The sequence below is a fragment of the Erythrolamprus reginae genome, chromosome 1 (assembly GCF_031021105.1).
Source record: "Erythrolamprus reginae isolate rEryReg1 chromosome 1, rEryReg1.hap1, whole genome shotgun sequence".
NCBI lineage: Eukaryota > Metazoa > Chordata > Lepidosauria > Squamata > Dipsadidae > Erythrolamprus > Erythrolamprus reginae.
The window spans coordinates 64,056,368-64,082,906 of NC_091950.1; the positions used below are offsets into that span (position 1 = coordinate 64,056,368).

Genomic DNA, 26,539 nt, shown 5'->3' on the forward strand with positions numbered 1-26,539 from the left:
TTGCTCAATATATCATATATAATATTATTTTTCCTATGGATTATTGTCACAACAATCCTGTGAAATGTTGAAGAGAAAGACAGGAACTGGTGCTAGAAATTAGGCATACTTATTAGTCTTCTCTCCAATAACCATTTTTCCCGTATGTTCAATTGGTCAGAATGTTTAAGGTTTGAGAGACAGGCATGTGAAAGGATAGACCCAGTTTAATCTGATAAAATATGCCAAGTCTCTTTGATGTTGTTGTTCTTTTGTTCTAGATTCCCTTTTGGTATCAGATTGAAATCATCTTTATTCAATTATAATTAAATTATGTTTATTCAAATGTAATTTTCAAGAGGTATCATTTCACAAACACTCTTGGGAATATGCAGCAATATTTGTGCACTGAATGCATTTTGTATTTTATGTTTAGCATTTTGGTGTTTGATTCTTATAGATGTTGAGATATTGTTCTGTTTCAACAACATTTGGATGGACTGGTTAATTCGAGTGGTTCTATTGTCCAAATCATAGTTTCATACCAAATGTAATTGCCTTTCAGTCAATAAGTATCAATAGTAATTTTGTTTTAAAGTTAATTTTCTGATAATGCTACAGGGCTACATGTGGCATAAAATACCGTGCTTATTTAGAAGATACAGAAGAACAGTCATAAGAAAGTATAATAATATATAGATCTAAGATGATGGCAGGGATGCATGGGAGAAAAAGGGAATTCATTCCACCCTTTATATAGGGGCTTAGGTTGTTTTTTTTTAAGTCCATTCTATTGCTTCAGACAAGAAGGCAATTCACTATAACAAAACCTTTGGGAGGTATGTTGGTGGAGCCAACTGTTATCTGACACTGTCAGATACCTAGAGCCAGGTTTCCACAGCTACACCGAGGAGGATTCCCTAACAGATTTTATCCTGATGCAAGAGAAATCCAAAATAATTTGAGTTCCACAGGTCATCTTTCCAGAGATTTTAGCTCTGTAAGTTTGTTTGTTGTTGCTTTTTAAAGTAAAGAATGAAATAGCCATGGTGGAGATAAATTAAAAGATTATAAAATAGCATTTTTGAAGCATTTAATCTAGAAGGAATGACAATGCTGCCTTTGAAATAAAGTGTTAGTCAATGTGTTCAGTTTAAATTTGTTCTTCTCTTTCCTGTTCTTTTATTCTCCTACTTCAACAGCTGAAGTCAGACTGGGTGTTTCTTGTATTTCTTTAAATACCAAGAAGACAACAAAAGATATTTAAAACAGCTCACACTGATAGTTGTGGGAGGGAAATGCACCAGAATGTGCCCTTTTCTAGAATGTATCAGTCCTTACACCTTCTTGGAAAATACAAAGGGCAAAATAATAATGAGGAAAAGCCACAAAACAGAAAGAGATAGAGAGACATTCTAGATAATAGTATACCTTTTTTCTCTCTGTCACCATCTGTCATTTGAACATGCTTTCCCAAAGTTTGAAAGCATGTGCAAAAGACAGAAAAATGTGCATCTGAGGTATATAGTTTGTGGATATTTTTTTTTTTTGGAACAACAAAGCAACATTCTTCCCTCCCCCTCCCTTCTTGTTCTAAAAGAGGGAGGGAGGGAGGGGAGAGAGAAGAGAGAGAGAGAGAGAGAGAGAGAGAAAGTTTTGAGAATTTTACTTTTCTATTCACTGTAGTCCTGGCCAAAGTAAAGCCCTCTTTTACATTGACGTCAAGATCTTTACTAAGATTAGGGTTTCATTTCTCTATTGCAGCAATTAGCCAGGGAATGTATAAAAGGCTTGAGGGAACCAAGCGAGGACTCCAGAGGAAAAGCACTTTGTACCACAGGCAGATAGCGAGAGGCAGAGAGACGGAAGAGTGGCAGGGAGAAAGGCTGAGCAGAGCCAGCCCAGCCGGCAAGGGGAAGAGCAGAAAGTTTGTGTGCAAAGACTTTCCTCTAGAGCCCTCCCTTGATGGAAAAAAAAGTATTCTTTCACCTGATAGCTCCGGTAATAAAATGAGAAAACTATTAAAATAGGAGAAAATTAGAGGAAAGTTAGCCTGTTCTGTTTCAATTTTAGAATTATAGGCAATTGGCAGCCAGTCTCTCTCTCTCTCTCTCCCTCCCTCCCTCCTTCGCTCTCTCTCTCTCTCTGTTTAGAGGACTGCAAAGGGCTTCTGGCTAAGTAAAAACAACAGTAGTTTGAGTTAGAGTTTTTGAAAAATTAAAAGCAGCTCAGGGTGGAAAAACATTCATGTTTCTTTTCTTTTTTTTTTAAGCGGCTCTTAAAAAAAGGGAGAACTGAGCCAACTTTGAAAGAGAGCTAACGGAGCACTGTGAATTTTTTTTTTAAAAAAAGCCCCTTATGTTTTATTATTTTTTATTATTGTTTTTCATGAGGGCACACAGAGTATGAAGAGGAAACTCAGAGGAACCGTTTGAAGAAGAAAAAGAAGAAGAAGAAGAGCAAGCAAGATGGGTTTGCTAAGCATTGACCTGTTGATCACACTTCAGATCCTGCCGGTTTTTTTCTCCAACTGCCTTTTCCTCGCCCTCTATGACTCGGTGGTCCTCTTGAAGCACATGGTGCTTCTTCTGAGTTGCTCCAAGGCTGCACGTGGTGAATGGCGAAGGATGCTCACATCGGAAGGCTTGCGCTGCGTCTGGAATAGCTTTCTCCTAGATGCCTACAAGCAGGTAGGTTTGTGACAGGCATGGACTGAAGACCAAACCTCTGAAGAGAGTCCTTGGGCTCACTGCAGAGAGGTATTAAAACAGCATGTGTGTGAAGTTGATATAATGTTTACCAAATGAACACAAGGATTGTAAATATTACTATCCTAGGTATTTAGTGCAGAATGTATTAACTTCCCATCTAATTTTGGGACCATCTCATTTGTTTCATTGTTGTTTTATTAAAAGATATACATTCATATTCTAACTTAGTTGTTTGGATCTAGCTATTCTGTTTTTAAAACCTTTTTGGTAGAGATCACTTCCTGAGTAATTAATAATATTATATTAAGGTCTTAGAGATGCACTATTACCTATATTGACGATTTTCTTTGTGACCTCCAAATACTTCTTTTCCAGTGAATAGAGACACACACATATACACACAGAGGGAGTGAAAAATACTCCTGTCTTTCCTTTGTGAATATAATGATAAAGTTAGGTGAGTCCACAGATATGTAGAACTTTAGACTTAACAGACAAATTTCTGCCAGCTATTAAAATTAACCAATCCTGATAATATATGTATTGTCACTTTTTAAAAAGATAGGAAGAATTAGTAGTTCTTCACTTCACTTATTTCCCTCTGCAAAATGGAAGTAGCCATTCACTATTTTTCTGGCCTAAGTTCCATCTTTCAGATGGAAACAGTGAAGCAGGAAAGGTCATTGTCAGTTATTGAAGCAATACACATATCCCTTGCAAGAAAGTGCAGGTTGTCCTTGCATTTTGCAAGAGGAGCATACAAAATTTCCATACTTTTGGTGAATTATTGGCTGATTCCCCCCCCCCCTGAAAAAAATCATGGAGGGACTTGTCCTATTGACATCATTTTATGACTTGGTATTTCCCCAATTGCTAACAAAGAAAAAAACATAAATCCTAGAAATTGATTTTTGAAAAAAGAAAAAAAACCACTGAAAGAATAATAGCCATTTTTCAACTAGGGTGAGCATTCCATACAGAATTTGAATATAAAATTCAAAGAGACCTGTGCTATGTTGCTTCAGATAGATAAATCCAACCTTTCCATTACCTTAGATAGGAAGACACTTGCTTTTGGTTGGTATCAAAGGTGCTTTCTATTTTTGCCCAAAAAAAGTTATTCAACAAATTTTTCCATTTCTGTGGTATATGTATACTTCTGACGGATCTCTTGCACCATGGAGAGCTCCCATGGTAGTTTCATCAAGAGTAAATTGGAGTCTTAGGTACCCAGGGATAACTCTCTGCATATATTTCCCTTTAATAGGTAGAAATATTCTTTAATAAAATAACTCTCACAATGTTCAATAAACATTTCAAGATAAACAAAACATTTTTTACATTTCTGTAAAAACTTTTTTCCAATTCTGTGTAATCCTGTAATAGGAAATATTTTGCCAGAATGTTATTGGTATCTTGAAGTTTGGGAATATACAAATTGAAACTCTTTCAATGCAGAATTTATACAGAAGTGTGGACATTCTACAAGGCAATAGCATAGAGGCAGACCTATATACTACTGTATACCGTAGTGAATGTTGTGTCCAGATTTCAGCCAGTTGTTTTGTTTAATATTTTTTTTCAAGGGAAAGAAAAAGACTTCAGAAACTAATATTTGGTGGATTTCTGTCCATTTTTTCCAATGGACAGAAAGTATTGGTGTTAAAAAGAATCAGAGAATCAGATTTTATGAATATTTAAAATTGCAAATGTATGAATTTATTTGGAGATGTTTTAATATATTGTCCTATATTAAAATTTTGCCTGGAGTAGTAAACCCCCCACACAAACGCAGTATTTGTCCTGTTTGAAGAACTACATACCACAACACTTTTTGAAGCCGTATAAATCCTGAACTTGAGTGAAGTACTCCTATGGGTATCAGATGTTCATCACTCTGCTGAGGAGAATTATGCAATATATCATAGTGACTATAATACAATAACCCATAAAATACATTTTGTAATCCTGAATCCCTTCCTACAATGTAGTTTACAAGAAATGCAGCCTAGGTTTCTTGAATACTAACAGTTCCAGTAGATGAGCAAGCAAGCAAATATTTCCCCCAGGCAAATAATAGCATCTTCACCATTATGTTATTAAAACTCTTCAATCCAGTTCTTCAGTTCTTTCTGCTCCTACTCTGTAATATATTCATAAACACCTGTTGGTCAATGCCAAGAAACAATTATATAAATAATATTTTGATTAATAACCAACTTTCATACATAGATAAACTTACAGAAAAAACTTTCTTGGGAACTTACAAAGTCTAAATAAACCTATGCCCCCCATTCAATTTCTTCTATTTTATTTTTTACCCTCACAAAGGATAATCATTTCTGCATTAGACACAATCATTCAGAGAAGTATGGGAGATGAGATTTCTTTGAATAGCAATAGCAATAGCATTTAGACTTATATACTGCTTCATGGTGCTTTTACAGCCCTTTCTAAGTGGTTTATTGCCCCTAACAATCTGGGTCCTCATTTTACCCACCTCAGAAGGATGGAAGGCTAAGTCAACCTTGCTCAATGACCTTGAAGGTCATCCTATTCTGCAAGTTGCTTATGGAGAACAAAACAAAGGTCTATACTAGACAAGGTGAGAAATAATTTAATTAAATAATTCCCAGTGATGTTTGTATGAAAAGAACATACACATTAAAAGGGATGGCTGTATTTTCCCTATACCTTAGAGCAGTAAGGAGAAAAAAGGATGATGTACTATGCTTGAATCTCATTTTCATAAAATGTTTTCATTTTCTACTCAACTGCACCACTAATGTATTTGAGCAAAGCCCAGCTAACTTATTCTACAGTCACTATAATCAGGCTATTCAGTTGCCTGTCAGGAAAAAAAAAAAGCTTTTTCCTACCACTAATGGCAGCAGAAAACCAAGAATCTGTTTTCAGATTGTCAATAGATCATGCCAATTAGCTGGCCAGTGAAAGAAACCAATGGCTCTGCAGAATGTTTGCATTTGATCGTTTCTTGCAACCATAAAGTAGATGTACATTAATTGTCCTTCTCTAGTCTTAAAAAATGTGCAACTATCTATGTCAAAATATACTAATCAAAAAAATAAAGGGAACACTCAAATAACACATCCGAGATCTGAATGAATGAAATATCCCCATTGAATACTTTGTTCTCTACAAAGCTGAATGTGTACAACAGCATGTGAAATTGATTGTCAATCAATGTTGCTTCCTAAGTGGACAGTTTGATTTCATAGAAGTTTGATTTACTTGCAGTTATATTGTGTTGTTTAAGTGTTCCCTTTATTTTTTTGAGCAGTGTACTATAAATTGGATATTTTATGAACCATCTTCGTTGAAATACTCTTGGATATGATATTGAAATGATGGTTAAACAAAATTGGACTACGGCCTACATTTGGCAGATGGAATGTTTGTGGATGCTAGTTACTCAGATTTTATTATATCCAACAGTGGTTATATCCAGGCCTAATGAAAAATGCTAGCTTTCTTTAAAAAAATATTTCAGAACATGTAAATTGAAAGATGGTCTATATTTATTTCAATCCCCAGCAGCATTAAAATCAGCATCAATTATTAAACTCTGATCTATTATAAAATCCCTTGTAGTAGAAAGATTTTTTCCTTTGGTGGCCCTATGCCTTAGGAAGTCTTTTCCTATCACTGTAATTTTTAAATACTTTTCCTGTTCCACATTTTAGACTTAATATCAAAATGCTTATCTACTGCTATATTTTATTCATTTGATTATATCATCTTACTAATTCTCTTGTGAGAGCAGGGTGCCAAGAAAGAAAAGCTAACAGCTTTAAAATAAATCAATACTTTATACATCTCATTTTGCACTGGGGCATCCTAGAATGTGTATGAATATAATTTACAATAGCACAGCAAAATAACTAGATAGTAAAAGATAAAAGCAACCCAGTGGATGTTCAGATTATATTGAGATGGGTAAGTAACATTGCACTAACACCTGTTCTGAGATGAGCTTGTGTCTCTTTCCTTCTCTTCAGCAGGCTATCTCTGCCAGGCAGAAAGAAGGAACTTAGTTGTATTGTTAGAAAGCTGGCATAGTAGGCAAACTCTGTTAGAATCCATGCTGACATTAAAATTTAAAGTAAAATAAGTTTATTTACTGGCCAATACAATATGGAGCAATTTATTGTTAAAACTGCTTTTAATAATAATTGGTTCCAGATTATGTTTCTTTAGACAAAGTTAGAAACATAGAAACATAGAAACATAGAAGTCTGACGGCAGAAAAAGACCCCATGGTCCATCTAGTCTGCCCTTATACTATTTTCTGTATTTTATCTTAGGATGGATTTATGTTTATCCCAGGCATGTTTAAATTCAGCTACTGTGGATTTATCTACCACGTCTAAATCCAGTTATTGATGATTCCCTTCTATTTGCTCAATTTTCCCCCAGCTTTAGTAGGACTTTCTCTATCAAACTTTGTTGAACTTTGGTTTCAATTTTGGACACCTGCCAGGTTCAATGGAGTTCAGTTTTGCACTCTTCCCTCTTTATTATTTGAAAAGCAGGCTCAGGAGGCAAGCACCTCCTATGTTGCATGTAGTGGTTCATTATAACAGGGCTAATTATCATAATGAGGGTTAATAGAGTTTATAGGGTTTATAACACTGGGTCACTTCATTTTAGAAGAAGAAGTCAAAGAAAGGGCTTGTTTCTGAGAGCACTATATTTACTTGCTCCAAAAGGTACTAGACTATTAGAATGGAAAAGGCAGTTGTATTTTATCATATATTATGAAAACATCCCACTCCAGCTATTGTATACATGCAAGATATCCACACTTGTCATCATTTCTATAGATCGTCCAATACAGATTTAGTGACACCATTCTTGTCCTTTATTTAGAATATAAATGTGGCAATCTTTTCATAAGATCATGCTTCAACCTTGCCTGGAATCTCACTTTATAAATTCCAGGAATAAAGATAGGAATAACATTCAGCAAAAATTCATTTTCAGGGATGCTATCATTCCACAATTGCATAAATAGTATGGCACATATAAATATCCAGTTTTATAAGTTTTTTAATAAAGCAGTTTTTACTTGCAAAGCAGATACGTCATGCTAAGTAGAGGTTAGAAAATAAAAGTATAGGTTGAATCTTTATTTTATGGATAGGCAGTGAAGGGCTGCAAATGTTTTTACAACCACCGTGTGGGTGTGGCTTATTTTGTGGGTGTGGCTTGATGCTCATGTGACTGGGTAGGAGTGGCTTGCTGGCCATGCAACCAGGTGGGAGTGGCTTGATAATCATGTGACCCAGGTGACTTTAAGGCCATGTGACTGGGTGCAAGTGGCTTACTGACCAAGGTAAGTTTTCAGAATGGTGCTTGGACTATTTATCAGTTGATTAAGTCACATTATTTGAATAGCCACAAAAAGGAAAAATGATAGACAGCATTATTTGTTGAGGAGCACAGTAATATTTTAAGGTTTTGTACTGAACCCACAAGATTCAGTATGATAACAGATTAGGCAAGTAGCTCAATTTTCTTTAATTGCTATAAAAGTTCAGTTCTAGATAATGATTAAAATGATTAAAGTGTTATTGGTAAAAATATACTATTTAATAATTTCTTATTTTAAAAGTCATTAAGGATCATACTAAGGTACTAGAGAAAGAAGGACAATAAAAAACTATTAAGTATTCAATAAATAGTGCATAAACTTACTACACCCACTCCCTCCCCTCTTTAGGGGACAGCAGCCCATCACTCTGGGTAGGTGATGGAAATGATGTGATTCTTAGTAGAAAATGCAAGGAATCCAAAGGTTCATGTAATATACAGTACACTGAAATTTCCTTTCTTTGCAAATAAAAAGTCACTCAGGCTTAAACTGGAATTTCATATAAATATTAAATATTAAATATGGTCATTTTCTGGACCAGACCAAAGGCTTATCTATTCCAGCACCCTATTTGGTCAGGGATCTCTGGGAAATCCACCAAAGAGAAGAGAAGCCAAAGCTCTCTGCCTTTCTTATCTCTCATAAATATAGTCATAATCGCAGAAAAATAGGATGCTGGCTATATTACTATTATATAATGGTCAGCATGACCTCAAAAGCTGACTTGGTAGTTGAAAGTAGAAGTGCAATTACAGGAATCAAACCCATGATTTTCTGCATGTGAAGCTTGTGCTATATTACATCTACCCAACAAAGTTTAATAGATTTTAATCAATACTATGGTCCTATGGAATATCTGGCAGTACAGCCACTTTATTTCTGGTTCAGTGATACTATGGAGAGCTAAAGTAAAGAAGGAATCATTGTAAATCATTGTAGGAGAAAGCAAGGAACTTGGGGATGGGCATTAGAAGGAATCCTCTTATCATCCAGAGTTTCAAATTTTCTATTCCCTTTGAGGTTAAGATACCATTGCACCATATCATATAGCAAAGCTTACAAAAGAGAAAAAGCTCAGCTTTATTCTTCTACTATCTTTATAGTAGAGGGGGGCATATAAATCCAAATAAAATAAATAAATAAATAAATAAATATTAATTTGTTGTGAAATTAAACACTGGATTAATTGAAGATGGGCACTAGCTCGATGCCATATCACTGATTAACTAAGAGTTATGGCGTTTGTTAAATTTATGCTATATTTTATTCTGGGATTAAGGAACTATACATAAATGTAAATGTAAATGTAAAATAATGCACTTGGGGGAAGGAATCCTCAATCTGAGTATTGTATTGGCAGTTCTGTGTTAGCAAAAAGTTCAGAAGAGAAGGATTTAGGGGTAGTGATTTCTGACAGTCTCAAAATGGGTGAGCAGTGTGGTTGGGCAGTAGGAAAAGCAAGTAGGATGCTTGGCTGCATAGCTAGAGGTATAACAAGCAGGAAGAGGGAGATTGTGATCTCGCTATATAGAGCGCTGGTGAGACCACATTTGGAATACTGTGTTCAGTTCTGGAAACCTCACCTACAAAAAGATATTGACAAAATTGAACGGGTCCAAAGACGGGCTACAAAAATGGTGGAAGGTCTTAAGCATAAAACATATCAGGAAAGACTTAATGAACTCAATCTGTATAGTCTGGAGGACAGAAGGAAAAGGGGGGACATGATCGAAACGTTTAAATATGTCAAATGGTTAAATAAGGTTCAGGAGGGGTGTTTTTAATAGGAAAGTGAACACAAGAACAAGGGAACACAATCTGAAGTTAGTTGGGGGAAAGATCAAAAGCAACATGAGAAAATATTATTTTACTGAAAGAGTAGTAGATCCTTGGAACAAACTTCCAGCAGACGTGGTTGATAAATCCACAATAACTGAATTTAAACATGCCTGAGATAAACATGTATCCATCCTAAGATAAAATACAAAAAATAGTATAAGGGCAGACTAGATGGACCATGAGGTCTTTTTCTGCCGTCAGTCTTCTATGTTTCTATGTTTCTATAAAACTATCTCAATCTTCCCCCACAACAACAGGTAGATTGGGCTGTGAAAATATGACTGACTCAAAGGTGAACTTCCATGACTGATGGTGGACTTGATTGTAGTTCTCTGTTACAACTTCAACACACTAATGACTATACCAGACTAGCTCTCAAATGGCAATGTTGAGGACATTTGTGGGTCATTGCAAAGGTTTCTGAGGATTTCTGAAGTAAAAAATGGTATCTTAAATTATAGTTTTATTTTAAGAACCAGAGCCAGGAGGTCAAGAAACCTGATACAGCAGGGTGAAGAGAAAGTGCAGTATATACAGTGTATGTCTTTGTTTATATATGATTGGAGGTTACAATGATTGCAGATACCTCAAACAATTCCTGAGATCAGAGTCAGAAATGCTACTTGAGGGTCCTGTTAACACAAGATCAAGTTGACAAAAGTCTCATCTTTATAGATCAGGAATTGAAACATTTTCTATTCTGTTCTCAAAGTACAGAATAGCCTTTTACTGAAATTTAACCTCAAGGGCATTAAGTCAGTGAAATTGCAGCATAAATTTACTTGAATGGGTGTACTTTTCTCTCTCGTGGTTTAAGGCTTCCAGGATTTCAGTATTATGGGTGCATCCTGTATTTCAGATTAGGGCATTCTTATGAGAAAAATGGTTGAAGGTCCAGAAGACAATAATACATTTGCACACATCAGGCATGTGTGTCACAAAGAAAACATTAACTCCCAGAAACAGGAGTTCTACTCTTTTTTCCTCAGATCTTTTCTTAGGTGTCAATTGGCATAGCTATTTAAGGCACTTACTCTCTATGAGCCAGAACGGAAGAAAAACCCAGCAGCCAAGAGCAATTGCCCTTGTTTGGAACATCACCATCAAATTGTCAAAGGGCAATATTTGTTCCAGATGCTAGTATATGTAAAGAATTTTGTTGGGGGGGGGGGAGCAAGACAACATGTTTTTACAATATAATTTAGCAGTCCCCTTAACTCTCTCAGTTGAACAGTGCATAACTGCTGCTTTCAGAAAATACTTGATCCTTGGAACTTAGAAGTATTTCAGGAACTGTAAAGAAAATCAGTAAATTATTCCAGTTTGGGGGAAGGATCACTTCAGCTGTCAATAATAACTTTGTAGCATGCAACATTTTTATGTTTGTAAATGAAATGTAAAGCATTTCAGTGCCTTAATGAAACATGTTGCAATATAGTATCATCCCAGGAGTGGTATGTGTAAAGACAGAGGAAATATTGTAACGAAGAGTGGGTGGGATTCTTTGTATGTATGACACGTCTGTCTGACCTACTGGTCAGAGATATTTTGGCAGGCTTTTAGGGCAGTAGAACATAGCCGTTTAGCCTATACCCATTTGATTTCATCATCTTTGCTTATTTTGGCCTGGAATTCAAGGAAGTATCTTTCCTTGCATTTCATGTGAGAAGCTTGCGAAAGAAAATCTCTATTTTTTTTTTAAAAAAAATCTCATACTTCTAATTCCAAAATAGGATGCTTAATTGATAACAGTGTCTAATTTCTCCAGAGGTGACATTCAGAGCCATGAACAATGTACTGTATATTGCAAGACAATTAATCTTAGTAGAATATTCAGGTGAAAATATGCAAAAACTATTACTGAAAAATAAGACTTCAGATTGTTTCTCATGTTACTTTGAGTCCTCGGAGAGGGGCGGCATACAAATCCAATTAAATAAATAAATAAATGAATGAATGAATGAATGAATAAATAAATAAATAAATAAATTGTATAGAATGAGATCAGTTAATGTCATTTCATATAATTTACAACTTGCTTGAGTTTCTTTGATACTGTTTTTGACACAATAATATTATTCCTAACTTGAGAATGACAGCGCCCATTTCAGCCTCATTTTTGGCTGAAATAATTATTGGATTTATGAACATATGAATAAACAATCGTTATATCTAAGCCAGGAATCAGAAACCTGAAGCCTCAGTGCTTCCTAATTTTTGGAAATCCTCCATGCAATTTTGAATCCAGTACCAAAAACAATAGAAAGGTTTCCATCATCTGGAAGCAAGAAAAATTCAGAAAATTCTGTAAAGATTTTGAGATAGGCTTAATTTTATTTAAATGTCACTAAACTCCAAACTTCATTACCTCTCTACACTTTAGCCCTCATACTCTGTAAAAATGTTAGATAGATGCAGCCTCTGTCCATCAAAAATTTTCATCTGTGATTTGAATCAAGAAAGATCTGAAGTCTTCATAAAACTGTTTGCCCTTTCAGCTAAAGCATAAGAAAGTTTAACATTTAGGATTCCTAAATAAGGAATCATTTGAACCACTGGGATGTGTCAGTTGTGAGGAAGAAAGATGTAGTGATTCTAGCCCCTGGTAATGGCAAGGAAATGCCATATATTTCCACTCATAGCTTCCAGCATCTGGCTCTTTAGAGGTGTGGCTTTCCAGGAACTGTATATAATGAATAGGGCCACTGAAGAGAACAGCAAAATTGTGGGTCCTGTCAGAGAAAAACAGCAACACAATAGCAGCTATGAACTGTTCTCATGCCAATGGCTGTGAAGATTTGGATGAATCATTGTGAAATGACAGACTATTAAGAACTTGGATGTCTGTGAATGGAACAAAATAAAAAGAGTAAATCTTCAAACATTTCTGACTACTCAAAGAAATTCTGAATATAACTCTAATATACAGTATTAAGTCTGGGTTTAAATGACTGGTGCCTGAGCCCATTGATTATTTGGCAACATCTTTTTTCTGCAAGGAATTGACACAGTCTGACAGTCTAACCCCTATGGGGAATTTGAAGACTTAAAGTTGCTCTTTAAAGAGAGAGAAAATTGTGTAAAGGGTAGGATATTTTGCTCATGAATGCTACACTGGCAATTCTAATTCCAGTCAGTGATTTATGAATGAGGCTCTTGTCTCCCTGACTTTGACACCTCATTTTTCATTTTGCCTGCATAAGCAAGCCAATCATGATCTTGCTACTGAATATAATAGTAAAGAGGGATCCCTTAGACTTAGCGTATCAAATAAAACTGCATATTGAACTGTATTTACAAAACAACTTACATCTAGTAGGATAATGACAATGATCTGGGCCAGTGATGGCGAACCTTTTTTGGTTGGCATACCAAAATGGGGTGTGTGTGCACGCCCTTTTACACATGCACATCCAGGGGTGGGCTACTGCTCGGATGGGGTGGGATGCAGTGGGGTAGCAAAAATAGAGCTCCACCCCAGAGCACCCAATTTGCACTGAAAGATGTTGAAAGAAAATGCATAAGCCACGCCCACAGAGTGGTAGTTAAAATTTTGGTAGCCCTTCACTGCCCACACCCATTCCCTTGCCCCACACATGCACACTCCCACACTGCCCCCTGCACATGAACACAGACCCCCTTGCCCCTACACACACACAGGGGTCTCACTGAAGCTTGGGACAGGGAAAAAAATGAGCAAATGGGCAAACTAGAAGTTTGGAAAAATGGACTTCTGGTTTGCCCATTGTGCTGTTTTTCGCACTCTGGAGACTTTAGGGAAGCTTCCTGAAGCCCCGGAGTAGAAAAAACAGCACAGCGGGCAAACCAAAAGTCCATTTTTCTGAGCTTCTGGTTTGCCAATTTGGGCTATTTTTTGCACTCCGGGGCTTCATGGAAGCTTTCCTGAAGCCTCCAGAGGGAGAAACGGCCTTCCCCAAGCCTGCAAATCAGCTGGCCAGTGTGTGCATGTGTGATGGAGTTGACATAGGGCAACAGCTCACATGCCCTCCAATATGACTCCGCGTGCCACCTATGACATGCATGCCATAAATTCGCCATCACTGATCTGAGCCATATGTTCCCAATCCTGGCAACTGGAAGACATGTAGACCTTAACTCCCGGAATTCCCCAAGCTATTGTCTATGTGTCTTCAAGTTGCCAAGATTGCAAAACTCTGATGTAGGCAGCCAAAATATCTGTTGCTAATAGGTAAGATCCACTGGGTTTTGATATGTATTGAATTATTCCTGAGACAAATAAATGATCATGTGACTTCTTTGATGTGTGATTGACCTATGGAATTTACTGTCATTAGATCTGATGATATTTAGATGTATGTGAAAAAACCGAGAAATTTACAAAAAGCTGTCAGTATAAGCTAATTGTGTCCCATTACAATTTAAAACTGGGTAACCACAGCTCACCATGTAGAAATAAAATCAATAAATCAATTATGCATTCATCCTTTTCACTAGACAATCTTCAATGGAATGAAGGAGAGAAATCAAAGGATGGATAACTTGAACTGTTGCTTTTGGTTCAACAGAGCTAGTGATGGAAGAGCAACGTCCTATCTTCCCTTTAGAGAACTAAGATGAGACAGAAATTCAATCCCATTTTCATAGAGCTCCATGGTAGACTATGTAACTTGCTTGTTAGAAAAGAAGTCCATGGTTATAGGAAAAGAAAGCTGGAGCCAGAAATATTGCGTGTGAGCGAAATTTTCTGGGTTTGCTTCTCAGAACTGCTCTCTTGCTGCCTTTGTCTGTAATTTCAAAAGAAGTTTGGCAGAGATTTTTTTTAAAAAAATTATTTATTTTGGATGACATTTCACTGCGGCGCGTTGTAAGTATTTTTCCAAGAGCTAATTCCACCCTCTTCAGTAATGAATGACAACAACAAAGAAACCAAACAGTCCCTCGAAATGGATGTCAATCTCATCTCTCAACCTGCTAGAATAAAGATGACCTTTGGGAATGTTACAGCTTCATCAAGACCAATTAGCAGGAGATGCAGCCAGTTGTGTCTAAGCATTAACTACTAGTCAGGATTGGCTTTTTGGAGTGGCTAATGCTAGCACAGAACAAGGCACCGACCTAATTACTCCGTTGCAAGAGCCGAGGAGGCCTTGTGAATGTTTGCTTGGCAAGCCTGTCTCATTAAGGACAATTTTTCCAAACAAACACAAGGACTTCTAATAGAAAAAAAAATTAATATGATAACCTGTGGCCACAAGATTTATTTTGCTGATGTGGGAAACTCAGTGATGCAATCCATACTAGGGGATGTCCTGGCTTCTTTCCAGATATGTGATGACGTGAAACTGGTATTATTTATTTCTTGAGTCTGTTGTGACCCCTTGATTGGAAGGCACTTGTTAAATATTCCTTTGTTAGAACATAATTAAACTAATGTTTCAGCACCAAGAGGGTTTGATAAATGAAAGAACAATGATAGTAAAGATCCTGAATATAGTTTTTCCTTCTTCTTCTTCCAAATTTTAAGTTCCCAATTTTTAAAGAATGACATAAAATATTCTTAGTGAAACCTTCAAAATGGAAGTGCTATCATAGCAATCTAGCTTTTTATAATTTGGAAAAACAAACAGGAAGCCACAACTGACAGAACTAGTTTTATATTTAATACAAATTGAGAATCAGTTTGTTCTAGCGATTAAGGCACTAGGCTAGAAACAGGAAGACTATGAGTTCTACTCCTGCCTGAGGCAAGAAAGCTGGTTGGGTGACTTTGGACCAGTTAGTCTCTCTCAGCCAACTCACCTCACAATGTTGTTGTTGTGTAGAAAATAGGAGGAAGGAATATTAGGTATGTTAGCTAGCTGGAGTTATTTATAAAAGCATTAAAGGTGGGATAAAATAAAGAAATATCTATAGGACAATTCTGGTTTTGATTGCATGGAGTGTTATATTGTCTTGGATATATATGTAGCATGGTCTAGAACTGGGGTGTCAAACTCGTGTCATCACAACGGTGACACTTGATGTATCAAGACTTTCCCCCTCTTTACTAAACTGGGCTTGGATGTGGCCAGTGGTGCATGACACATCTGGCCCACGAGCCAAGAGTTTGACAGCCCTGATCTAGAAGCTCACAAGATGACTTAGGTTCAATAATTTTTCTTCAGCCACAATAAAGTTGTGTGTGTATGGGGGTGGGGAGGGATAGAAGGAAACTATATACGGTATTTTGAGCAAAAAGCTCAATAAAAATCAATGAAACAACAAAGATATGTTAAATCATCAATAGCTTTGCCAGGGTAAGAATTGAATTTCATGCAGATAATAGTATCTTCATTTTAGCCATATATATTCTACAGAGAGAATGAGAGAGGATACATCAATGTTCTAATTAGCATGCTAGTTAAGTATGAGCTGAATGATACATCTATTAAGGGGATACACAGCTGGTTTGCAAAGGATACTTTAAAATGTTTGTCATATCCTCATCAAATTAGAGGGAGGTTTTAAATGAGATGGCAAGGAGTAGAGTCCTAGGCTAGATATTTTCTACCAGTTTTATTAATGACTTGAATGACAAGGTGGTGAAAATACTTATTAAATCTGGCTATGACAGATAATTGGATAGGATAATTAAAACCCTTGAAGTGATATGAAGTTCAAATTGAGCTTGATAGAACTGAGAAAATAGATTTAAAAAAAAAGGCCAAAAGGGGGAAGGTTTTTTTAAAAAAAAATCTAGGAAAATGAAATCTATGCACAGCAATAAGATCAAGGCTGCATGGACTGGCAACAGTCCATGTCCAAACGACCTTGAGATTGAAGATTATCATAAGATGAATGTGAGTCAGCAGAGTAAAGTGTCTGCAAAATAAATAAATACATGCATACATTCCAGGCTGCATCAATAGAAGTACAATAGATTAATCACGATAATCTTTCCATTTTATTTTGAATTAGTCACACTTCACCTCACCTCTACAGTCCAGTTTTGAATACTGTTCTTTAAGAAGATTCAGACAAATTAAAATGGGACCAAGAAATGGCAAAGGAAATAATTGGGGAGTTAGAAACTCAACCTTGGGTGGGAATTAAAGAAATGAAAGCATTTAGCCTTGAGAAAACTAAGGGGATTCATGATAGCATTCAAGAGTAAAATTCATTTTTTTCCCTATCAGTTCTGAGGGCATGGCTTGGTGAGTATGGCAGGGGAAGGATATTGCAAAATCTCCATTCCCATCCACCTGTGGGCTCAGCCAGAGGTGGTATTTTCTGATTTTCCGAACTACTCAATATTTCCGCAACCATAAATAAATACATAAATAAACCAGTTCTCCAGAATCTGTCAAAATCTGCTACAGTTCACTCCTGATACAGTCCTAAATGAAAAGATAGGCCACATTCTGTTTTCTATAATCCCATTAAAAATTATTAAATACAGATTCTATTAGGACCACATGTGAGTTTTCAATATTTTTACACTAATGTGACCTAAAGTGTGTCATGTTCTCCACACAAGTCCTACATCTAGATAAGAAGGGTGAAATTAAACATATAAATAAAAAACATTAGACTTCTTTATTTTTATTTACTCATTAATATAATGTGAAATACTCAATACCATCATAATTTATTTATTGAGGAAAATGATTTGCATTTGATCTGCCTGACAATGGACTGGTAGAGTCCATACTGCAAATATTTTATGATATTATCCACCGTGGTCAGCATCAATGGTTGATTTTTGATATTTTTTTTAGATGCCAAATCAATTTTTTCAATTACAGTATATGTCTTGGAAATTTAGACTTAAAAGACTGATTATTAATCTGTTATTGATATTAGTATCTATGCAACAGTATAATTGTTGTCAGATAACTAATGCAAGACAGGAAGTCTCTCTACGCGCTCTCTACATAGTGCTGCCTTCGAAGAGTGTTCAGAGACAGCAAATTGTGCAAAATGCAGCCATGCGAGCTATTGTGGAGCTCCCAAGATCTGCCCACATCTCAACATCACTCTGTGAGCTACACTGGTTGCCAATTGGTCTCTGGGCACAATTCAAAATGCTGGTTATGACCTACAAAGCCCCACATGACTTAGGACCAGATTACCTATGGGACCATCTCCTGCCTCATGCACCCTAGTGACCAGTTAGGTCCCACAGAGTTGGCCTTCTCCAGGTCCCATCGACCAGACAATGTCATCTGGTGGGGCCTAGGGAAAGAGCCTTCTCTGTGACAGCCCCGGCCATCTAGAATGAACTCCTTCCAGAGATAGGTATTGCCCCCTCCCTCCTGGTCTTTCATAAAGCTCTGGAGACCTACCTCTGCATTGGAGCCATGAGAGATGAGATTGTCTTCTGCCAATGTTATGAATGATTGAATTGAATGAATGGAAATGACTGCATATGGGGGGGGGGGCGCGTTATGATTTTATAAATATATATATTTTAACAATAATTAGATTTCTTTATCTATATAGTGTTTTCATTATGTTGTACATTGCCCTGAGTTGCTTTGAGAAGGGCTGCATAGAAATCTAATAGATAGATAGATAGATAGATAGATAGATAGATAGATAGATAGATAGATAGATAGACAAATAAATGCTAGTATTTATTTCTGAATGGGCTTAGAGGTGGAGAAGCTAACAGTTTTTGTTTAATAAGGGGGACAATGCAAGGTAAATGGTAGCAAATCATAATAATTGATTATATTTTTGTTTTAATTAATAGGTGAAATTGGGTGGAGATGCTCCTAATTCCAATGTCATCCACATACCTAATGGCACTGTTGAAACCAGCAGCAACTGCAGATGGAAAAGCTCCATGGGAAAACATGGTAGTGAATGCCATCTCTTAGACTTTGCCAAATCAGAGCGCCCACTTGTGATCAACTTTGGGTCAGCTACCTGACCTCCCTTCACAAACCAGCTGTCTGCCTTTGGCAAGTTGGTGGAAGAGTTCTCTAGTGTGGCTGACTTTTTGTTAGTCTACATTGATGAGGCTCACCCATCAGATGGCTGGGCTGCTCCTGGCATCTCATCTTCATTTGAAGTCAAGAAACACAGGAACCAAGAAGACAGATGTGCTGCTGCTCACCAGCTTCTAAAGAAGTTTTCTTTGCCACCACAGTGCCAGATAGTGGCTGATTGCATGGACAATAATGCCAATGTGGCTTATGGAGTCTCCTTTGAGCGTGTATGCATTATACAAAGACAAAAAATTGCTTACCTAGGGGGGAAAGGCCCTTTTTTCTACAATCTTCAAGAGGTTCAACTTTGGCTGGAGCAAAACTTCAGGAAAAGATGAAATCCAAATTTACCAGATAAGAAGTCAAGAGGACTGTCCTTTTAAAATAATTCAAACAAAAAGTCACATTTTGTTTTGAATAGGATTATTCTGCCTCTGGGGACAAAACAGGCCTAGTATAAAGTTTAAATGCACAAAGTGCTTACAAACAACAATGACTTCTCAGTAGCTCTCTGAAAAAGGAGCTGAGATTTTTTTTTCCTTTCATAGAATAAGACTTCTGAGATCGTTGTGGCAAGAGAAAATAGATGCACCCAAAACCATTATTTCCAGAAGGTTTATGAAGAACGATATATCACACCCTGAGATAAAAATCACTTTGTCCTTCAGAAATTGTGCTGTTGCATTCCATCCTAGCATGTTCAGAATCTAAAGCTTCTCAGTTACCCTGAAATAATTATTTTAGTTTTCTGTAGTGAGGTACCATTTGGTAGACATTCCAGATTCCAGGCATCTTCTATAAATTGCATAGTTAATTGCTTTCTTAATTGCTGAAAATAAGAACTGGTAGTTACTCTGCTATAATACTTTTTGTTTTTGCAATGTAGTACAGCTTGCAATTTGGAAATCTTTCACTTTGATTCTAACTCTTTTAGTGCTTCAAAGACAAAGAATTCTGTAAGAGCAGGTTATACCCTAACTCTGCATTGCATGATTAAGCTGAAATATCTCCTAGCAACAGTCATCATGGAAATTACTTGGGCTGTTCTGTTTCCCCAAAGTGAATTTCTTAATAATTTTGAAGTAGTGAAGCTATTGTGTTTTGAGCTAATTCAGAGAATCTAGCTCAAATGGATTTCTACCATTTGTTGTCTAAAAAAGAAATAATTTATATTGAAAAACTTGTTTCAATCAACTGACAGTTTCTTTTGTTTTCCCCAAACCCATTTCTCAGAATTTTGTTGTGAAAGATCACAATTAGACTTATAATGTCTGATATATCCAGGGCAGTTATGCAATCAGGTATGCAATTGATTTCTCTTATCCAATTCCTATAACTGGTTTGTGAAAAACATGCTTCAGTAAATATCACTTATTGGGGGAAAGAAAAGCTTGTGTTTTCTGCCAGCATAAACTAATTTTCGAAAGCAAGTTCTTCAGGTGAAAAACATTAACACTTGAAGTATTTTCTTTCAACTTAAACTTTGCCTTTAAGGCATATCTCATGGCAACCTCATGTCTCATTATCACATTATTTGGGAGGGTTGGGCGGACACAAGAATTTCTGAGGGTACAAATTATCTGTAAATCTTTATCCTTTCCTGATCGTACATGAAGCTTTCAACTGAGGGATCATTACATGTGGAAAAAGTTGTTGGGATCATGAAAGTGACATGGATTGAGGTACTTTGTTTTGGATCTCATAAGGAACAATCATAAGAACATTACCTTGCATTATTTCTGAACTGAGGTAATGTCTGAGCAATGTATTGCAAAGTTATTTCTGTGAGAGAAAAAGAAAAATATTGTGTATATCACAATCTTTTGGGAAAGTTGATGGGAGAATGCCCAGAATTATATTCAATATAGAAACAAACTTGGTTTACGTTAAGCCTGGATGTATGGATGGAAACTTGCCTTTTTAAAACAAATTCAACAACAACACAGTTAATATTAGCTGTTAATGTATATTTTAAAAAATAATTTATTGCATTTAAAAATAATGCAAGTGGCGTATGTTTCTTGAATATAAAGAAGACAAAATGAAAAGGGGAAGACATACTACTTTTTTGGGACCGAGATTTTATTCATAAATTAATGTGGTTGGATTGATCAATTCTTGTTGATGCATTGTTTGCCCTTCTACCCAATAACTTGAAATTAGCTTTTAGTCACATTAATTTAATGTGAAACAGATTTCAGCTTTGGGGCTGATGAACTGCAGAGCAATAGAAAGCCAAATTCTTTGTCCACCTTCCATTTTTTTTAAAAAAATAATTTCCTCTTAAATACTAATTTTGGCCTCATGGTTACTATTCGTCTTCAACTGCCTGTTTCTCTACCACACCCATTTTGGGGTGACAAAAATGGAAGGAGTTTTAATGAAATAGTTGGGATGTTCAAATTTGGAAGAAGAACACAAAGTGGAATGGTTTTGAGAGAAAGGCTGGGTGGTATTTTCTTGAAAGATATTCTGTAAAAAATGAATTGGAATAGAGTGAGTAGAATTGCTTTGTTGGCACAATGAATCCATTTGCCCGCTTTTATTCAAAGTACATAAAGATTGTGAAAGAAAAGAGAAGGGGTAAAAGTCCTTTTCTGAGGACAAAACTCAAAGAGGGCAAGGAAGCATTAGCAACCAATTAAATTCCACAGACTTAAATTCCTTTTTAAGTTTTTGTTGGCTTCCTTATGAAACCATTGTTCTGATACTGGTCAAGATTTTTTCTAATACTCAACACATATTTTAAATTATGTTCCCCTCCAATGAAAGGATATAATCTTGACAGTGGGGAATGAATGCTTTTTTTCTATGTCCACTTTTTTTGTTGCTGTTCTTTTACAGGTATACAACACATGGGCACACAATTATAGAGAAAGATGTCAGAGGAATTGAGAATGAAAGTTCTAAAAAGCTGACAGATGGAGGGTGAGGAGGTGGCATATGTTGTTACAGTTTGAAAAATTTAAGTACTTGGTGAAGGTATAGAGGCAGACAGTTGCAGGAAAGTAGTATTTTAATTTAGGATGGGGAGCATTGCTAAAATATGAAACAAGCAATCGTTATAAGTGAAATGCTCATCTTTTCAAATAGTAACCTGTTGGCAGGGATGCAAAACATATTTCTTAGCAAATGATTTTAGTGGCATTAAAAAAAAGATCTTCCAGATTCCCTAATGTTTCTTTCAAATTGTTTTTAAATTTCTTTTTACTTCTCCTTACTTTGCTATTATAGGTAGTTGATGAGCTATGACTGTAATGGAGTTTGGAATTTCTGCAATGTGGCATATTGATTGTAAGTCAATGACAAACCACAGGGCAGACCCAATTCTGGGGTGGGTTCCACTTATCTTCGCCACCGTTCACATTGCGACATTTTGCATGTGTACAGATGCTCTGCTCGCATGCGCTCATGTGTTCCCTCATGCAATTTGGCTTCTACACATGCTCAGTAGGTGCAATCGGCCTAAAGCATAGCTGAGGAGCTGATCAGCTGTGTCTTGGACAAAGGAATAAAGGTCAGTTTAAACCCAGGGATGGGCAGAAGGGCCCTTTTACAAGCAGAACAGGAAAAAAACTTTCACAAAAATAAAAAAAATGCAAAAAATCCCCCCCCCCCCCAAAAAAAAGAGTGTGGCAGCCATGGACCAGCACCAACCAATCCAGTTCAGTGACATCACCAACAGATCAGTATCGGTTCGAGAGATCCATCCGAGAGGAACCCATCTTTGACCCAATTTTAACACCATTTTTGTGGCAGTACTGTAATTAAGTAAATGTGGTGGTCATAAAACAAACCCTGAAACCATTAAATGAATGCTGCAGTTGTTATGTAGATGCGAACTACATAATTATTAGGCGAACCATTGTACCTAATGGGCAGTTTTTGTTGGAATCCAGTCGTAAATGCTGATTTCTGACCCCCCAAAAATTATAAATCACAGTTGTGTGATGTTGGGACAAATGGCCATAATGTAGGTGAGTTCCTGAATGCCCAAAATACATCCATGTGACTGCTGTAGGGGTAGTCATCAGAACTTCAAACCTGAATTGCAGCATCCATTGTAACGTTTGTTGCTCATTGACTGATCATAAGTCAAGGACTATCTGTGTAATTTATCAATTGAAGGCAGAAAGATTCTAGGCGAATGACACTTTGGGATTGCTATCTAATCCCCTTAATATAAAATTCTGCTTCAGGCAGCCTTTTTTAACTTAAGATTGATCCCATTGAAGGCTTAGTCCAGAACAATTGTTGTGCTGATGAAGAGGTTTTCCCCTTCTGTGTGTCTAATAATAATTAACTTTTAAACCAGAATGACAGTTTAGAGCTTGAACTGAGATTATTTGTTAGTCATCCAGGTGCCATAAGACTGCTGTTTGCTTCTGAAATCTCATTCTCTGTATATTTACTATGTTTATTGAACATGTATTTACACATCTCAAAATGGCAAGTAGCATCTCAGATCAATTGATACAGCAGTTTTAGAAAGCTACAATTATTTATTTGGTTGCATCTAAATTAACTAGGTTATAAATTGTCATCTTTTTAAGAAAAAGAAGACATTTATTGCACATCTCATTTTTCACCTGTTTTATACCATTTAAACCTTATTGTTTGTGAAAATCATTCTGTTTCATTCATCTGAATGAAATGAAAATAAAATAAACAAAACAAAAGCTCTTTTCGATAGAGACAAAAAATAACAATTTAATTTTTATGCTCTTCTGTGTATTCATTATTTATTGCAAAAGATTTTTTTCTCTTTTTGAGCACTGCAAACCTTCATCCTCCTCCCCATTCTCTCTCTTTTATATGAGAGTTTTATAAGTCAGAAAGGCCAAAATATTTTGTTTGATTGCTGTAATATGTCTAAATTCAAAAGGGCTGAAAATGACTAACCTTTAATATAATTGAGCACATTAAAAAAAATACAGAAATTATGATTTGGTGTTATCAATCAGTACCATAATTGTGACAAAGATACAGAGTAACAGAGTTGGAAGGGATCTTGGAGGTCTTCTAGTCCAACCCTCTGTTCAGCAGGAATATACCATTTCAGACAAACAGTTGTCCAAACTCTTCTTAAAAACCTCCAGTGTTGGAACAGTCATTCCACTGATTAATTGTTGTAAATGTTAGGAAATTTCTCTTTATTTCTAGGTTGCTTCTTTCCTTAATTAGCAACCTAGAACTAACCTTTTAAAATTCTGTGTTTACTAGCACTTTCTTTTCTTCCCTTCCTTCTGAAAAAGAAAGGGGAAAAATCTAGAGGAGAAAATATTTCTATCCCAGATAAAACTATTAGTGAAATAAATAATGAGGACCTACATTTTAGACCCACATTAGAAAAAAAACAGCCCTTGGATTATCATGACTTTAAAATAAAATATACAGCTCTCAATTTTTAGACAGTTAAACTTTAGTATATGTTTTAAATGTTTGTCAAACACCATAAGTATAAGCAGGGTGGGCAGAAAATGGTGTTTCATTATTCAAGCGGGTTCAAAGAACCTCCCAAACATCTGAATGGGACTTACCTTCATCTCATCAAAAACAAAGAACTCTTAAAGATAGGAACATTGCTTTCATTTTGGAATAATTGTCAGGGAATATACTTTGCAGTTCTATGTTTTGAACTGAGCATGAGGCAAAAGCAGTAACTTGAAAAATGTCACTTGCAAAGCTACATGTTTGCACTCAAACTTGGCACTGAGCCTGGCCAGTCTTTCAAAGATCAGTGTAGCCCAAGGAGATTTAGTTCTTCCACTACCACCCCTCTCTCACAGTGATCTGTTTTCCTTATGGCCACAATAAGGGAGGAAAACATTTCTTTGCAAAAATCACTGCCTCCATACTTCCAAAATGAGTTGCTGCCCTCACATGTGGCTGTAGGAGTGCTATGGGGCAAAACATGGTGATAGGAGTAAGTAAGTGCAGGAAAAAGGGAAGGCGAAAGGATCTTTGTCTCCTTAGAATTTTTTTTTCTGTTCCAGCAGGTGGAGAATATAGGTAAGAACTCCAACCTCCCAGGATGCCTTCCAGATTGTGATACTGATCCAAGCTGGGGGGTGGGGGGAGAGAAAAACAAATGTGGGTTCATGGGAAGTTATTTTCACTCCATAACAACAGTAGACACGGCCAATGAAGCACAAGGCTGTATGGTTGGATAGGATAGAGCTCTCATGTAGTGGACCTATTGGAGCCATGCAGGTTGTCAATATTTCTCAGGCTCCTCCTGCTAAAATCAGAATGTTCACTTAGGAAATTTCATCGCATTTTCCAATGGAAAAGATAACTTTTCTGTCAGATCACTGATCCAGTTTCAGTCTGCCTCAGTCTCAGTCTGACACTAAGATGGAAATTCCATTGGGAGGACATGTCCTCAACATATAGTTAGCAGGCCATCTCAATGTTAACACAGGGAAAGTGTTTAGATGAGACCTTAGTCTTATCCAGAACAATCTGACTTGAAATCAAGTATAATCAGAGCTAGATCCAAACCATTCTACACAATGGCAGATCTAGTATTCAGTCTTAGATGCCACTTAGGAAACAAGCTCTGTTTTGTCTTGTATTTTGAGCTCTGTGAAAATATAATCTGTGAAAAGCGGATTTCACGCATCTTAACATTAGACTAGAGGTATACTTTGCTTATATTTTACATTTACGACAAGGCACATCAGTGAATCAGATTCATACTATTTTTTAAGATAAAATGTACTATAAATCTGTGAGAAGTCTTAAGGGGAGATCACTTATATGAAGGGTATTTGGTAAAGTATATTTTTGTGAGCTTATTTGGTGTTCTGTGTGTGATCTTTTGTGTTGGCAGATGTTGGCTTTAGATCTTTAAAACCTACATTCAATAATATAACCAAAGCAATAAAAGATGTATCAGGTAGGGAATACAGGCCAGTCATATTCATTTCTTTACCATAATCAACTCAAAATCCATATTGACCAAATTTTACTTGGAACCAAGACTTGGTTTGCGAAGAGGAGAGGTTTGGATGAAACAGAGATGCTGGTATTTTCATGAAGACCACTAATAAAAGAGCCCCATGCTCAGTTGGTGATCAGATGCTTTCTATACTGGCATTTCTTTTTTCTTCTTACATCTCTGGGTTTAGAAATGTGGATGTGTTTGAAATCCATTTGATATGAGTCCTAGGTCAATATGGTGGAGAACATTTGTTTATGAGTATGCTTGTTTTATTCTTAAATGTCATAAATACTCTTTGTAGAAAAATGAGCAAAACATGTTACAATAATGGTGCTGTGTGGACCATGTACTTTATAGAACTGTTTTTTTCTCCTTGTATTTTAATAAAAGTGGAAGAAATGCAATACATACTCTGTCTCTCTCCCCTTTTTAAAATTATCGTAGGAGATGTGTTTCTGAAGGCAACAAATCTCCTTATGTATTTTACAAGTTTTGCAATAGACTGATTTGGGTGGTATTATAGATTCCTTTAATGCAAATGAAAAAAGAAAACATAAAAGCTGGCAGGAGCCCAATTTGTTCAGATCAGAGCCACAGTGGCTAAACTGATGTGAGTAGATGGGGGAGGGGACTTTAAATGTCTGTTTATCAAGAGCTAGAGCAATGATGGCAAACGAAAGTGTGCATGCACACTTTACATGTGCATGAGTACCCA

General features: G+C 36.4%; 1 protein-coding gene across 4 annotated transcripts; it reads left to right on the top strand.

The window, feature by feature from the left end:
* Positions 1-903: 903 nt before the first annotated feature.
* On the top strand, positions 904-26,232 carry DIO2 (iodothyronine deiodinase 2). Of its 4 annotated transcripts, none has more exons than XM_070753971.1 (3): positions 904-979; positions 2,373-2,669; positions 18,641-26,232. In XM_070753971.1, the coding sequence occupies exons 2-3, from the start codon at positions 2,448-2,450 to the stop codon at positions 19,259-19,261; spliced, it is 843 nt and encodes a 280-aa protein (XP_070610072.1). In that variant the 5' UTR covers positions 904-979; positions 2,373-2,447; the 3' UTR covers positions 19,262-26,232. The 4 variants fall into 4 exon arrangements, with proteins under 4 accessions (XP_070610072.1, XP_070610086.1, XP_070610068.1 ...); XM_070753985.1 differs by lacking the exon at positions 904-979 and adding an exon at positions 1,757-1,980 and having other exon boundaries at positions 18,641-19,278; XM_070753967.1 differs by lacking the exon at positions 904-979 and adding an exon at positions 1,758-1,980.
* The last annotated feature ends 307 nt before the right edge of the window (positions 26,233-26,539 follow it).